Genomic DNA, 16,870 nt, shown 5'->3' on the forward strand with positions numbered 1-16,870 from the left:
ATTATGCAGGGGGAGGGAAATGCGTGAGAAGGATATGGCTTAGGGCGGGGGCTGCGCTACTGTGGCCTGGATAGGAAAAAAATGTTCCGAAGTTCGTGTTTGAAGTGGGGGAGGGCGCAATTGCTGCTAGCCTATATGGGCGGCGGTGAAATTTAAAAAAAGAAATGTTGTTGTTGTTGTCTTTCGGCTTTTCCCGGTTAGGGGTCGTCACAACAGAACTCCGGTCCGTAAATTGCACCCTTTTGAGGCCGGCCTGTACGGCGCCCTAGGCGGTCGCCTAGTTCGCCTATGCCTAAGGCCGGGGGAGAGTGGATTTTCTAGGTGCTGCTGCACACAAATGTAATAATGGGTTATACGGTTTGTTATTGTACCTAAACGGTTTGTTCATGTATATTTTTGTTATGTATAAATTGTCCTTCCTATTTGTCTTGGATCGTTAACATTTTTGGAAAAGCTTGTCAGTCTGGATCTGGAAGAGTTACCCTTCTTTCGCAGTTGGAGTGACTCCTCACATTTGTCTTCAATGCCTTCAGCCCTGGCTATTTTCACTTGCCGTCCAAATTCACACCCTTTTCAGGAGCGACATGTCTACCTGGATGAGCCAGTCAAGATTGGGCGTTCAGTGGCCCGTTGTCGTCCAGCGCAAAACAATGCCACTTTTGATTGCAAGGTGTTGTCTAGGAACCATGCAGTCCTCTGGTTTGATCACAAGACAGGAAAGGTGAGTAGTAAGCAATCACGTTATATAGACTTCTGGGTTAATTGCTGTTATTTTGTTGTATGTACGTTCCCCCCTCCCCATTTTATATCTGTGTGGCTTTATGCATGAGGGACGAACCAGCCAGAGGCCCGGTTTAGAGAAAATGTGCCTAGACTTTAAGATTTCTGCAATACCTCTTAATTCATAATCTGGTTAGTACATAAAACCGCCAGGGTCCCTTTACCTCCATTAGGTAATGCTCATTGATAACTGACCTGTGGACAGATGTAGCATTACTTTTCGCTAGTGCGTCTATTTTTTATTAGTAATTGTTTAAGTAACTGCACATAGCGCAATACGTGGTATAAGTTTATACATGCCTATTACATTTTTGATCAGTCTTAAATGTTTCATGTTTTGACATCTGCGCCTTGAGTCTGTAGGTGAGCTTCAACAGCTGCTTTCATTTCGTGACTGCAGCTGAGCAAAATATAAAGGTGATTTGGTTTGTGTGGATGTTAGTGTTCATAATTTTGTGTGTGTATAAACTTTCCAAGTTGAATTAGTACTGTGGTGGCTAGCTATTACTGAGATGTTGATGCTGCTTTTGTATTTGTCTTGTTAGTGAAGTTTAACTTGTTATCCATAACAAAATTATTTGTGGCATAGAATGACTGGCTTCACTTGACATTAACTTTATATGACTTACGTGTTCCGCTTGTATTTTAAACCATAATCTGTTATAAATTAGATAGCTTTAGTGTGATGAACTGGTAGTCATACTTGTCAGCTGTCAAAGTTTTTGCAGAATGTCCAGTTTTTCACCTTATATTTTTTGTTCTCTGCTTAAATAAAATCCAGATTAAGAAAAGTAGCCTGACCACCTCTGCTAGCAACATATACTTTAAATAAGATATGTGATTTTTCTGATAAATCATTGATGATCGAAGTCTAGTGACACACAAAAATAGTGACAGCCATCTGAGTTCAGACCTCCTTCTGAAATGTAAAGTCAGTTATTCTAGCTAATTTCTGTAGTTTATATGAGCAATCATTAAAATCTGCCCTTGAGTTTGATCCTTTGTCCAGGTTTATTTCACTTAAAAGTTGAAAGCTGTGCTGGCAGTTAGGAAGAGAAGCAGCCACAAACCTTGCCTGTGCAATAGTGACAGGTCCTTGCAGATCACCATATGAATACTGCTCTTTCCTTTATCTTTAGTTAGTGTTTTTTTTTTTTTTAAGTATTAAGTCACTCAAGTGCTTGGTTGTTCTAGAAAATTGTGTTAAATGAATTTGCACATACTAGCCATAGCTTTGGGCTCTGGGTGTTATATGATCACTGAAGTAATGAACCATTATTTGCATAAAAATTTAGTGTTTTGTAGTCAAAGTACACTGTTCAGTAGCATGTAGACAGGTAGAATAACATGCAGTCTATTTAAATTTTTCTTGGGGGACACAACTGCCAAGAGCTTGGGCTTTTTCTTCTGCATGAAGACTTAAGTTCTTTAGAATTTGCAAGCAGGGCGACCGCAGTGGTGCAGCTGTTAGCGTTGCCACCTCACAGCAAGAGGTTCTCTGATTTTATTTTTGGCTGGGTTGCCTTCTGTGTGGAGTCTGCATGTCCTCCCTGTGGTCGTGTGGATTTCCTCCGGGTGCTCAAGTTTCCTCCCACATCCTAAAGATATGCTGTAGGTGGATTGGGCACTCTAAATTGGCCCTAGGCGTGAGTGCATGCGCTTTCCGTGGGAGGTTGTGCACCGGGCTGGCAATTCGACACTGTAAAAATCCACTGCCAATCATGAGTGGGCAGGTGATCCCCTGTGGCAATCCCTTAACTGGGAAAAGCCAAAAGCGGAAGAGTATCTGATTGGCCGATTAACTGGAATAAGGGTGGTGTAGCCATACCGTGATTTTTGTCTGTTCTAGTGGTAGTTCACATAGATTCCATTGGAGTTGTTTTAAAGAGTATGATCTATTTTCTGTGCCTTGGCTAAGTTTAGGTGCACTCAGGCCTTTTTAAAAGGATCCTTTTACTCAGCTGTCAGATAAAGCATCTAACTTACCTTCCCATTTGCAACAGAGGTATAATTCACTACATTTTTATTGTATTCCTTTGTGAGTTCTGTTCTGAAGGTTTTCCTTAAGGTTGACAAAGGAGCATTGACTGGTTAACTGATTTACTCAGAATTGCACAGTGGGCAAATGGAAATCAAGAACATTAACTTAGCAGTTCGTACTATTGATCCTTTGTACTAAATTGCGACACATTGACATACTATCCAAGAGTTGGTAGAGAAGGTGGCCACTAACACACTATTCTGTCTCAGATCTGCATAATTGTGTTGCTTGCGTATTGTACGTGTTGAACTGTTTGTATAAATTGAAAACCATCATGTCCTTATTGCTGATAACTTACAGTTTAGATGTATTTTTGGTACTGCTTGCAGTATTAGTCATGTCAGTATCATCAGATTGTGTTATGATGAGCAGGCTCCTGAAGTAGCCTGATGTAAAAAGTAAACATCTGTTTTTAATTTGTATGGTATTAAAATGTTATGTTATAACCTGTCATATACATACGTACATACCTTTTAATTTGAGATTTTGCCTTTGTGTATAAACAGAAAATTGAATGTTGATTATTTTTCTGTTTTGTACTTGGCCAGTGGGCTGATCCTCTATTTTAAGAAAGGCTACATGATATACCTCTTTTTGTAGTGTTTGTTTTTTTAAAAGTTGCTAATTTTTAAAGCTTACAACTCTGCATAGTTTATTACTAATTTTATGCATTTAATTCTTAATTTGAAAAATGAGTAGGATTGAATCTGATTCAGACATGTACTCTGTAGAGCAATATACTACGACATAAATCTGTGACCATTAACTGCTTACTGTTCTCTAATTGCCTATATTTCATTTGATGGTGAAGGTGTTTGTGTCTACTTCAATAGTTGAATTACTAAAGGAATTTGTGAACATTTTCCTACCTCTGTGTGACCTGGATTCCATTTGTATATCTTCCTATCCCCATCTTACTGTCAGACATCTGTCTAGCCTTCTTGAGCTGCGAGATTCAGTACGAGGGAAAGTGCTACAGCTCCCAGTGTTGTCACTTCTCAAACTACTGCAGATGGAAGATACAGATGCTTAGTCAGCTGGCCACTAATTGGCAAAATAACAGCTGAGAGTAGGAGTCCCATGTAGGGCATCTGTTTAATGCATAGGATCCTCTGGCTGAGGTATTTCTGTGGCCTCTACAGCTGTTGCAGGTGTCTAGTGAAGTACATGTCAAATGGGGCATTATATTCTATGATTGGTCTAATGAGGGAAGAGTAGAGAGAGACTATGGCCTCTTTCTTCCTGGATACAAACCCTTGGTAATGAGATGTGCCGCATAAAAGGACTTTCTGACCACAGTGATGATGTGGTGGTCGAAGGAGAGGTTGCTGTCAACCTGCATCCCCAGAATTCTTATAATGCCTTCAGTGGTCAGTGGGCTCCCATCAATGTGGTAATTAGTTTGAGCTGAGTTTTTACCAAAGGGGATGAAGACACTTTTTGGCGTTAAGCTTAAGGCCATGGTTTCGACACCAGTCATTGAGGCCTTTCTGTAGGATGTCTGCATCACTTGGGGAGTTAATAATTGCTCCCTGCCTTCAGTCGTCTGCAAACTTGGTCAGCCAGAGTCCCTTTGTGTTGGTCTGGACTTCTGCGAAGTAGATGCCGAACAGGGGAGAACCCAGGACCTATCCTTGTGGGACTCCACTTGTGACTGGTCGACAGTCTGACTTGGAGTCCGCTACTTTCCCACTGTGTGTTCTATCTGTGAGCCAGTTTTGCAACCCACCTAGTGATGTAGGGGTTCATGCCTAGTTTGGTGAGTTTATCAATAATACCTGAGTGAGGAATGGTATCAAAAGCCTTGGCCAGATCGAGGTAGGCTGTATGCAGTATCTTACCTTCATCCACAGCCCTGATGACTGACTCAAAGACGTCAACCAGGTTGAGCAGGCATGATCTCCCTTTCACAAAGTCAAATTGTGTGGGATCTAGAGTTGGGAGATTTCCTATATTTGTTAATCAGGTCCATGATTATGCGCTCCATAGCTTTACATATCGGACTAGTCAGGCTAATGGGGTGATAATTCCCAGGGTCTGTAGTCACTCTCCTTTGTGGAGAGGGATGATTAGCAGTGCGCCATTCGGTAGGTACAAAGCTTGAGGTGAGGCTGTGACTGAACAGGGCACACAGATGTGGTGTCAATTTGCTTTGTAGTTCATGTAGAACACAACCAGGGATATTATCTGGTCCCATGGAAGCTGTACAATTCTAATAAGGGAGCTTTTCTAGTTTTGGGACTTCACCTTTTTCTTTAGCAGTTTCTTTTTTCTGTTGTAGAGTTTATTAATGGCAGGAGACTACCAGATTTGCTTCCTTTTTTGGAAGAGATGGTCTTGGTTCTTTTGGGTATAGCTTGTTCCATGCACTTATGTACATGTTCATACAGTGCATTGGTGTATGATTTGGCAGTCCTGCAGCTATTTTCCATTGGCATGGGTGCCATGAAGTTAGCCAACTCTGTTTTTTTTTTTTTTTTTAGGAGCCCAAAGTCAGCTTTGGAGAAGTTTAAGGAGGTTACCTTTTGTGGGGTGTGTGGGTGAAATGTGGATTTCCATGGTGATTAGTTTATGGTCTGATCTGGCCAGGGAAGGATTGACTATTGGTGTAGAGCAACGGTCGCCCATGTTAGTAATAACCAGGTCAAGGATGTTGCTTCCTGCATTCTGGTCAGAATGAGCTGGTCCAGGGCATTGGAATCTATGAATTCCAGGAAGTGTTGGGCCACTGTGTTGGTGCTAGAGTAGTTTTCCCAGTTGATGGGGGGGATAGTTGAAGTCTCCTAGTATGAGTGTATTGGGTTGGACCTTGATATTTTCCAGGGTGCTTAGGAACATGGCGTGAGAGTCTAGGGACATGGTTGGGGACCTGTAGCATGCTATGACCTGGCTCACCGTCTTACCCAATGTTAGTTGTACCTGAAGTATCTTAGATGCGTTATACTGGGCTACTAGTCTGGAGGTGTTCATATCCTTTATGAATATGGGGACATCACCACATTTGGAGCTTCGGTCCATGTTTGGGGGCCGAATTGTGTGGAATGCGTTATAGCCTGGTAGTGCATGGGTTTTTTCTGCCACTTTAAACCAGTTCTCCATTACAGTACAAATGTCGATGTTCTCCATTTTGAGGAGTGCTTTGGGCAAGTGCATCTTGAGATTTAGACTTCTAGTGTAACGTTGAGCAGCATGACCCTCGGATTGCATTTATTTATAGCTGTTACGATGGTAATTTGATCTTTGATACACTGCGTAAAATAAAAAAAAAAGCACTATACGGGTGGCAAGAGCTTTATCCAGTACCTGGAAACCCAAGGGTGACGGATCCAGATAATCTCTGGCAAAGCATCGAGGTCTGTCAGTCATGTCATCTCAAGCAGACAAATACTGGATCTCCCTTGGAATGACACCAGAAACTTAGCTAATTGTTGAAGTTAGTAATTTTTTGTTTGTACTGCAGTATCATTCTGGGTGGTAGGATACTGCTAAGGGCTAGGATCATACCTGCCTGGGCCACATAGTCTGAGAGCTCTGTCATGTCTCTCTTCATGTAGTCCAGGGTGGTGCGTCTCAGGTCATTCACATCCACATGGACAATGACAGAGTCATACTTGTACTTCTTGTGGAGTGACCTGAGTGCGTGTGTTGTTGGATTCTGGCACCTGATAGACAGCTGACTGTTACCTTCTCCTTATTCAACCTAGTGAGTGGGACATCTGTGTGCCTCACTATTGAGTCACCTATGATTAGTGTGTTGGGCAAGGTGTTTAGCCTTAGGGGCTTGGGTTGAGGGACACACTGGTGGCGCTATGTGTCCTGTGGTTTGTGCTGTGTTGTGGTGGTAGAGTGCGTTTCTGTTTTGGAGGTCTCTGCTGTTTGGGTAAATTTCTGTTAGAGTCTGAGTGATGGTGGGTTTGTGCTTTTATGTGACAGCTGTGATGATGGGTGTTCTGGAGAGCTATGTGGTGTGGTGCAGGTGTTGACCTTATCCCTTGCTGTCTAGCTCTTTCCTGCTACAAAAGTCAAGTCACTGTTTTCACGAATGGCTGTAATTTTGAGTTAGTTTTTTATGTTCTATGTTCTTCCATCCATGGTAAACAGTTTTAGGAGCCTTTCCTTGGGATCTTATGAAAGGAACATAAAGTAAAGTAAACAATTATCTCTGAATTTATGGAGAGAAGAATTGTTAGACGGCACACCTGCGTGTTGGTCAAGTACTGGTTTAAACACCTTTTATTGAATTATCACTTGTGACCTAGGCAAATTACATTCATATAAAAGTACTCAAAACTATATTAACCTAACAAACATTATACTTCACATATATTGCTATATATCATATAACCTAAGCAATATTACATAAATTATTCAATGCCTGCCTTTTTTTAAACAAACATCTTTGCTTATGTTGTGATAGTTTAATAATCATACATTTATATAAACGAAAATGAACCTGAATTGCAAACATTTTACATAATAAACAGTACTGACACACTCCCAGTTGCAAACATACATCACTTATAATCTACCCAATCATTTTCAGTCAGACATTCTTTTAAAACCTCATTCTTCCCCTGTATGTATTGTTCCACAATTCCCATTTCCATATGTAGTTTGCTCCTACCCTTTTGTAAAGATCTCGGTTCCAGTTGTATCTTTGTTATTACATTCACTACTTCCCGTATAGTTTGTTTAGATTTTGATTTCCATTTTCTAGTAATTGCTTCTTTGGCAGCCACCATTATTGGATGCAGCTCCCTCATCACGCATGTCTGCCCATCCAGCATCTGTGACAGTGCATCCTGTAGGGAATCCCTAGTCTTCCAACTCGCCGTACTCCCAGAAAGTATGTTCCCAATTTACCTCTTTGTTTCCCATAACAACACCAACATTTGCTGCCCACCCGAGGAAAATGTTCTCTGGAGTAACATCCATTTCTTTTCTTTTTTCTTTCTTTTTTTTTTTTTTTTTTAATGGCCAGTTCTCTTCTATATTCTACGCTAAATTCTGCCAGTGCCAGACTTTCATTTAGGACCCCATATTCCTTTCTCTTTGAATATACTCTTATCAATCCTTGATAGGGAAGGTGATCTCTAACCTGCAGTCCAAATAAATTATTGACGTCTTCCCATTCTATCATCTTTCCCTCTCTAATTACTTACTCCTTGGTTCCTTTTCCAGTTTTCCCCAATAAATTCCAGCCCCCTCTTGCCTGTTGTCTATATCCCTAATTGCGGTTATTACTATTGGCAACATTTTCTTGCTCCATTCCCATGTTTGCTTAGTTCTTGGGATACTTTCTGCTACTTTATAGATGTACTATTCAGTATGATTGTTATTCCCTTTAAAGGCTTGCATCCAAAATCCGTCTTTGTTTCTTCAGCTTCCCCCGTGTTTTGCAGAATCCCTTTCCACTTTGAATGGTGATTTACTGCTTGTGCTATGTATAGTAACCTTAAATGTGTAGCTCTGAAATGCTCCTGCAAATCAGGTGATCCCAACCTGCCCTGTTCTACTGGAAGAATCCACTTAGCCCACTTGACTCTTGCTGTCATCCCCTCCCAGATAAAGTCCTTCAGCTCTTTATTAATTGCTATCCACAACTTCCCCTCTAGTTGATTTAAAAAAAATGTGTGTGTGTGTGTGTGTGTATGTGTGTATATATATATATATATATATATATACATATATATATATATTATATATATGTGTATATATATATATATTATATATGTGTGTGTATATATATATATATATATATATATATATATATAATGTGTTGGGTGTGCGATGGATGAGAGAGAAATTTTGGAGTGAGTAGGATGAAGTTGTGGTGAGAGACTAGTGATTGGAGCGGACTTTAATGGGCATGTTGGTAAAGTGAACAGAGGGGATGAGGAAGTGATGGGTAGGTATGGTGTTAAGGAGAGGAATGCAGAAGGTCAGATGATTGTGGATTTTGCGAAAAGGATGGACATGGCTGTGGTGAATACGTATTTTAAGAAGAGGGAGGAGCATAGGATGACGTACAAGAGTGGAGGAAGATGCTCACAGGTGGATTATATCCTATGTAGGAGGGCCAGTCTGAAGGAGATTGGAGACTGTAAAGTGGTGGCAGGGGAAAGTGTAGTTAAGCAGCATAGAATGGTGGTATGTAGAATGATGTTGTTGATCAAGAAGAGGAGGAGTGCGAAAGCTGTGACAAGGATTAAATGGTGGAAGTTAAAAAAGGGTGATTGTGAAGTGGAGTTTAGGGAAGAGTTAAGACAGGCACTGGGAGGCAGTAGAGAGTTGCCGAATAGCTGGGTAACTACAGCAGAGCTAGTTGACATCTGACAGAGGAAGGAGGACAAGGGGCTGATGAATGAAGAGAATGAGAGAGAGAGAGAGAGAAGGTTGGATGATGTGGGGATGAAGAGGATGAAGAATGGAAAGGCTGTTGGCCCAGATGATATACCAATGGAAGCATGAAGGTGCTTAGAAGAAATGGCATTGGAATTTCTAACTAGATTGTTTAATGAAATTTTGGAAAGTCAGAAAGTGTCTTGGTACCTATCTTTAAGAATAAGCTGCACTAACTACAGAGGGATAAAACTGATTAGTCACAGCTTGAAGTTATGGGAAAGAGTAGTTGATGATTAGTGATCAGCAGTATGGTTTCATGGCAGGAAAGAGCACTACAGATGCAATGTTTGCTCTGAGAGTGTTGTTGGATAAATACAGAGAAGGTCAGAAGGAGTTGCCAGAATATGTACAAGGGTAGTGTCAGTGGTGAGGACTGCAGTGGGTGGTGATGGACAGGTTGACAGATGAGAGATTTGTGACAGACTGGTACCAGTAAGAGTGAAAGGAAGGTCCTACAAGAGGGTAGTGAGACCAGCTATGTTATATGGGTTGGAGACAGTGGCATCATGTTGGACAGTTTGGTATATATATATATATATATATATATATATATATACTATATATATATATATATAATATATATATATATATATATATATATATATATATATATATATGTGTGTATATATATATATATATATATATATATATATATATATGTATATATATATATATATATATATATATATATATATATATATATATATATATATATATATATATATATATATATATATATATATATATATATATATATATATATAATGATTGGTAGAGTTACCAGTCCTGGTGCACAACCTGTCTCCACACAGAAGATGCCTTACAACATCTTGCAATGCTACCACAGCACCCTATATCAGTTTTTGTATTATCTTGTTTAGTCTTTTCCCACATATCCTTAGCTGCCACATCAAAATAATTTTTAATCCATATAACTAAATACTTTCATGTCCCTGTAAACATGGATAATCCAGAACCAATTCATATGTGGATACATAATTGAAATTGTCTCAATGTTCCACAGCATTATCATGTCTCTTTCTGGTTTTGTTGGGTATAAAATATCTGCAAATACAGCCAGCTTTTCTTGACTATTATGTCCTTGAATTTCTGAGTCTCTTATTTTCTTTGCCAATGTTTTTTAAATACAATGCAAATAACAAAGGGGAAAGAGGACATCTGCCTGGTTCCTCTGCTCAAACAGAAATTCAGAGAGGAACCCACCCACTTAATTTTCACCTCCGATCACTTGTATATCCTCCTAATAAACTTTTTTTTTTTTTTCAGGAAACGCAAATGCTTCCATTGCCCTGCTCATAAAGTCCCAGCTTACTCTGTCAAATCTTTCTCTGTAACAAGATCCACCAACAGCAATGGCATTTTCATACATTTTGCTTCCCACTGGATCATCAGTGTTCTGTTAATATTGTCAAATGTTTGCTTCCCCTCCCCAAAATCACATTGATCATATCTATCAATTTTTTGCATTGCTTTTGCCATTCTTTTAGCCATTACAGACATGGGCACTTTTTTATAATTGTGATTTAGTATTGAAATGGCCTGCATGAAGCTGGATCTGATGGTTCTTTACCTTCTTTAGCATATTACAGCTACAACTGCTTTTTTTCCAGGATGTTGGTACTTCTCCTCCTCTTAAACTACTGTTAAACAAAACCTGCCAGATCTTTCACCATTTTTTTCCCTCCTAACTTCCACAGGAATACCATCTATTCCTGGAGACTTGTAGATTGGTTATACATCACAATTTTTATGTCCTCTCCCCCTATCCGTTGGTAACTGAACATGATCTGCCTGTAACCTTGGCATACTGAATTTAATTGTTCCATAAGCATATCCATTTATATCTTTTCCCTGATTTCCATATTTCTCTGGTTTGTACAGACTTTGAAATATTTCTAATACCTCTACAAGATCTCGTTACCTTCTTTGTTATAGGCTCCTTAAGCTTGGCAACAGACCTTTCTACTTTGTTGCCTGAGTTGTTGTGCTAAAGATTTTTGTGCTCTAGTGTTTAAGAACAATTGTTTAACGACAATCTTTCTAAACTCTATTGTCAAAGTAAGCCCTTATTCTGCAGTTGATTCTCTACTCTCTGTTCTGTGAGATTCCCCCTATTCTACAATAGTTTAACATTTGTCGGCCCCCCCTATTCTACAATAGTTTAACATCTGTCGGCCCCTTTAAATAATTCTTGTTGCTTCTTAACCATAGCTCCCTTTCTTATTATTTCTACCCTATTTTTAAACTCTTCCTTAATTTTTATCCCACTCCTAGGTAAATCTTCAGAAGTAATTTCTAACATCTCGGATAGCTCCTGAATAATCTCCACTATCCACTCTTAAATTCCACTCTGTTCAACAGATAGTTGGGAAAGCGCCAGTGTCTCGTTTTTATTTCATTACCCTGTGTGTTTTATTTTAGTTGTTGGGTGCTTATCAAGACCTTCAGTTAAATGCACATGTTCCTATGAAATGTAAACTCTGTCTAACCTAGCCCAGTTTTTGTATATTAGATTTTGGAGTGAATTTACATGTTCCCTATTACTGAATTCACACCTTCCATGCCAAATAATTTTCATAAACGTTTTTCAGAAATCTACCCTCTTTTTTGTTTAACTTTGCATTCTAGCCCCCCAGACACATCTTCACTGTTGCAGCTGAAATTCCAGTCCCCACCTATAAGTAATATTCCTTTGTTGAAAACTGATTATTTCTCCCAGAATTTTCAGAGGATGCATTATAGCAGTTTTGGGTGGAATATAAATACATGCCAGTATAATCCCTCTCTTGCCAGTAGCCCCTTAGCACTTCAAATCTACCATTTAATATCGTATTTATCCTCCTCTATTAGTATTGGAGCTCTTCTTGCAATTAATATAAATACTCCTTTTCCTTTTGTCCTAGATATTCCGCTTAATAACCATCCTGAAAACCTTTCTTGCAATTAATATAAATACTCCTTTTCCTTTTGTCCTAGATATTCCGCTTAATAACCATCCTGAAAACCTTTCTTGCAATTAATATAAATACTTCTTTTCCTTTTGTCCTAGATATTCCACTTAACCATCCTGAAAACCTTTCTTTTTTTTTTTTTTTTCAGGTTTGCTTGTTCAGTTATTTTTAAGTGTCTCCTGTAACATAGCTATTTGCATTCTGCATTTTTTAAATATAATTCACTATTCTTTCTTTTTGCATGTATTTGTGAGACCATTGACATGTAAGGCATTACAGAAAGCATCATTGTATTAAAAAGTTGTTTAACTTTTATCGTTTGTTGCCATATCCATTTAAGTCTGCATCACCTCTTGCAAAACTTTGTTTTAATGAAAGCCCTCAAACACTAAAACCTGTGTATATCTTCAAATAACTGACAGCCACATTTGCAGACTTGAGTTAACATAAAGGTTATCTGTGCTAATATGCATTGTGCAGCCTGTGCTTTTACTAAGTACTAACTGGCGTTCTCTTATCTTTATAGCTGTCCCAGCTGGGAAAACCCGTGGATTTTTTCAGAGAACATTATCTCCTTTTTTTCCCCAGCTGATCACTGTCCACCAGACTGTAACCAATTTCTCTTATCAGATTTTCTCCATGGGTGCTTCTTTTGCCCCATGTATGCTAACTTATTGATGGCCCTTTTTGAATTGGAGTATCTATATAAGCACAATTTTGTACATAACCATGTTATTGGTTACTATAGATAGATTTGATTTTTATATGCAAAGGTGGTGAAAGTAGTATGGGAAGTCTCCATCAAGACTTGGAGAGTAATATATATGGTTTATGTTTTGATGGAATACAGTATGGTAAAGTGAATTTTTTGGACTTAGCTTTGGAAGGTATGGACAATGATAGTGTGAAAACATCTGTCCGTAGGAAATTTGTGAATAGTAACCATTTTTTACATGGGGGTAGCTTTCATCCAAAGCATCTTTTGGAATCTCTCCCATATGGGGAGTTCCTTTGTATTGATGGAATTGGGAACAATTGGGGTGACATTGTGGTGGAATGCAAAAGAACTTTTAATATGCTCATTAGTAGAGATTATAAATGTAATATAGTTTAAAAAAAAATCTCTCTAAGGTAGTTTCAGAGGTTAGGTGTGGTTTGCCCGGGAGCCCATTTTAAAAGTATCGGTGCTGAAAATCTAGGCACAAACTAGATGAATGATGAAGTATATCTTGTGTCAGTTTACAATAGCCTCAGTAGTGAGGTAGGTAACATATTAAATAATTGTTAGGAATTTTTAATAAAAGATGGTGAACTGTGTAAGCTTATTGCCCACCATCCTTCTCTTATAGACAGGGCAAAAATATAAAAAAAAACTTGCTTTCTAACGTCTAGCCTATTTAGTCCTCCTGATGATAGGGTTCATTTAAATCCTTCTTTAATGGGTACATTCCCTTTTGGTGAATATAATATGTATTCTAATGTTGTCCATAGATTTGGTAAGATAAATGCTGTTCATTTTTCTCCTTCTGGTAGATTTTCTTGTGATAGTGAGGGCATTATATATGCCTTGAGGTGCCCCTGTAATTTGGGAAAGTAAAAGGAAATTTAGAGCCAGATTGCAATGACTTGTCAGGGACATAAAAATAACAAAATTGAAAGTAATATTGCTATGCATTTTAAAGAAAGACACAATTGATTTTACTTTGCTTCAGCGCTGTGTTCTGGAGCAAATATTTGTACAGGTTGGTGAAACATGTAGTTTTAAAGAAAAACTACTTTATAAAGAATCTATTTATGTTTTATAGTTTGTTACTTTGTTGCCTGTAGGTTTAAATTTAGAAATTAATTGGAAGCAATTGCTGTGTAATTAGTGTTGATTAATGGATTATTACATTCAAGTGTTTTGTATTACTCCTGGATGGCTGTGTGCCAAGGCGCCGGAGTGTTTTGTGTTATTTTACATTAAACCTTTACTGTGGCTGGTTGTGGATTCTTTATCTTTTTTCTGTGAGTTTCGTTGCTTTTATTAAAGGATGTTAAGATAACCAAGAAAGAGACTATTTCTGGATCTCTTTCCTGAACCTATTATTGTGCCCAAACTGAGAATGATGTCACTAAGCCTGTTACCTCTTCCTCTTTGAAGTTTCGTGGTAACACTAAACTTAAGAGAAGCTTTTCACATCCTTATTCATCCAGACTTTAGATGGTTAAGGTTGTGTGTCTGGATCACATTATCAGTTTTCTGCCTCAACACTCATAGTGCACTAGATAGTCCAAGGGGTAACAAAATGTTTAGCTCCAGTTATAGGTAATGGCTGGGTACAGGGTATTCACATTCTTCCATATTTAGACGACTCCATTATCTTTGCAGAGTCTTTTCGAAATTGTCCAGTATCTCTCTCTTGGGAGAGAGAGATCTTACACAAGCTGGGATCCCACGCAAACATTCAAAAGTTTAAAAAAAAAAAAAAAGATACATCTTTATTGAAATTATCCGTTATGATCTAGGCAATTATACAAGTATATACATGAAATCATACAGGTTTATACATGGAAAACAAACCATATTGACATATTTTCAGTTGAAAATGTTTTACAGCACTTAAAATCTGTCCAGTCATTGTCAAACATTACAAAGTTTATTCATTGCCTGCCTTCCCTTAAACCTCATTCCTCCTCCAAAATGTTATTCTGTTTGTATTCTCAAAGTTTCCATTTTCTGTGTAATTTGCTCCTACCCTTTTCTAAAGATCCCAGTTCAAGTTGTTTTATCTCTGTTACTATATTCACTACTTCTAGTTCAGTTGGTTTGGATTTTGATTTCCATTTTCTAGTATTTTTTTTTAATGGCAGCTAGAATTAAACTCTGCATATCTAGGCAGTTATGATTCTGTATCTGAGCTCAAAAAGTAATCTCTTTAGTTACACCAATTTGCTCACCCAGTATTTCTGTTAGAGTAGTCTGCAGGGAATTTTGAAGTCTGACAGCTCATTATACTTCCAAAAACTGTTCCCAGTTGCCTCTTTCTTCTCCCTCCACACTTTCAACATTTGCAATCTAACTGAGAATATGTTCTTTGGAGTTTAATTGGGGTATAAAATACCTTTACAGATACTTCCAAGCAAAGATCTGAATCCTCTAGATGTTGTTGCATATTTGGGAGCCATACATGTATCCCTCCATTGTTTTTTTGTGAATTGCTTATCCGGTCTGTCTTCTCAGTCCTTTCTAACCTCCTATGATTCCTATAGTTATAATGTAGTATTTTATATGCCCTACTAATTTACTCCTTTTAACAACAACGTCTGTTCTAGATTCTACTAAAAACTCCACCAGTGCTGGTCATTCGCTTAGACTCCCCATTTCTTTTTAACTGGCTATATTCTGATGTCAATCCCTAATAAGAGGACAATCTCTAGCCTGCAGTCCAAATGAATTTTTGGCCTCTTCCCATTCTGATACCTTTCCCACCGTAATTATTTTCTGTCAATACCTTGGTTCCTTTGCCAGTTTTTCTCCATTAAATTTCTGCCCCCTCTTGCCTATTCTCTGTAACCCCCTAATTGCAGTCATTTCTATCAGCAAAATCTCCTTTCTCCCTCCATTGCTGTGTTGGCTTGGGTCTTGGAGTATTTTCTGCTATTTAATGAAGGTAATATTCTGTATGGTATCGTTATTCTATTTCTGGATCTGCATCCAGAACCTCATTGTCTCCTCTTTTCTTCAGCTTCCCCCTGTTTCATCATCCTCATTCCTTTCCACTTTGAATTGTAGCTTTCTGCTTGTGCTACTTATAGGAGCCCTAACTGTGTAGCTCTGCAGTACCACTTCAAATTAGGTATTCCCAAACCACCTTGTTCTGTTTTTGAAGGATCAACTTATCCCACTTTGCTCTTGCCCTCTTCCCCTCCAGATAAAATGCTTCAACTGTTTTTATTAATTGCTATCCACAACTTCTCCTCTGGCTGCTAAAAAAGAATATGCCTGACTTGTGTACAAAACTTAAAGGGACTAAACATTTTCCTTGCTTTTATCTTGCTACCCATATCCATAAAACCGAGCTTAAAATTTCTCAGTTTTTGTATTATGCTTTGTTCTCCCCACATATCCTGAGCTACCATAACCAAATCCTTTTTAATCCTATTCTCAAGTATTTCATTTTATCATGTCCCCATAAATATGGGTACTGTTGAACCAGTTTGTGTGTGGGTATATAGTTTTCAGCTATTGCCTTTGTTTTTTCGGGATACAAAATTAATGAAGATAAGCGTTGAAACTGTCTCAGTGTTCCACAACACTGAAATGTCCTTTTTTGGTTTTATCATGCGGTGGTGGTGCTGCGGTAGCATTGTCGACTCACAGCAAGACGTCCATTCGATTCTCAGCTAAAGCGTCTTCTGTGTGGAGACATGCGTGAAGGGGTGTACCTACGTTGAAGGTAGTGCGTCAGGGCTGGTAACTCGGCACGTAAAAATCTTCTACCAGTCATTAGTGGACCGGAGTTCCTCTGTGTTGACCCCTAACCGGGAAAAAGCCGAAAGACACAACAACAATCATGTATAAAAAATATCATCTGCAAGTAAAGCCAATTTTTCTTAACTGCCATACCAATTATATCCTTGAATTTGAGTCCCTTATTTTCTTTGCCAGTGGTTCTAAGTATAACGCAAA

At 38.5% G+C, this 16,870-nt stretch overlaps 1 protein-coding gene across 1 annotated transcript in view; it reads left to right on the plus strand.

Moving 5' to 3' along the window:
* Positions 1–249: 249 nt before the first annotated feature.
* LOC122807767 (sarcolemma associated protein) overlaps positions 250–16,870 on the plus strand; it is a 2,306,558-nt gene continuing 2,289,937 nt past the window's right edge. Inside the window, exon 1 of the mRNA XM_044078786.1 lies at positions 250–721. Within this exon, the coding sequence (XP_043934721.1) occupies positions 524–721 (198 nt within the window). The 5' untranslated portion in view covers positions 250–523. The remainder of the gene's footprint in view (positions 722–16,870) is intronic.

Source organism: Protopterus annectens, chromosome 7.part1, assembly GCF_019279795.1.
Source record: "Protopterus annectens isolate FY-2018-M chromosome 7.part1, PAN1.0, whole genome shotgun sequence".
In the NCBI taxonomy this organism is placed as follows: Eukaryota; Metazoa; Chordata; order Ceratodontiformes; family Protopteridae; genus Protopterus; species Protopterus annectens.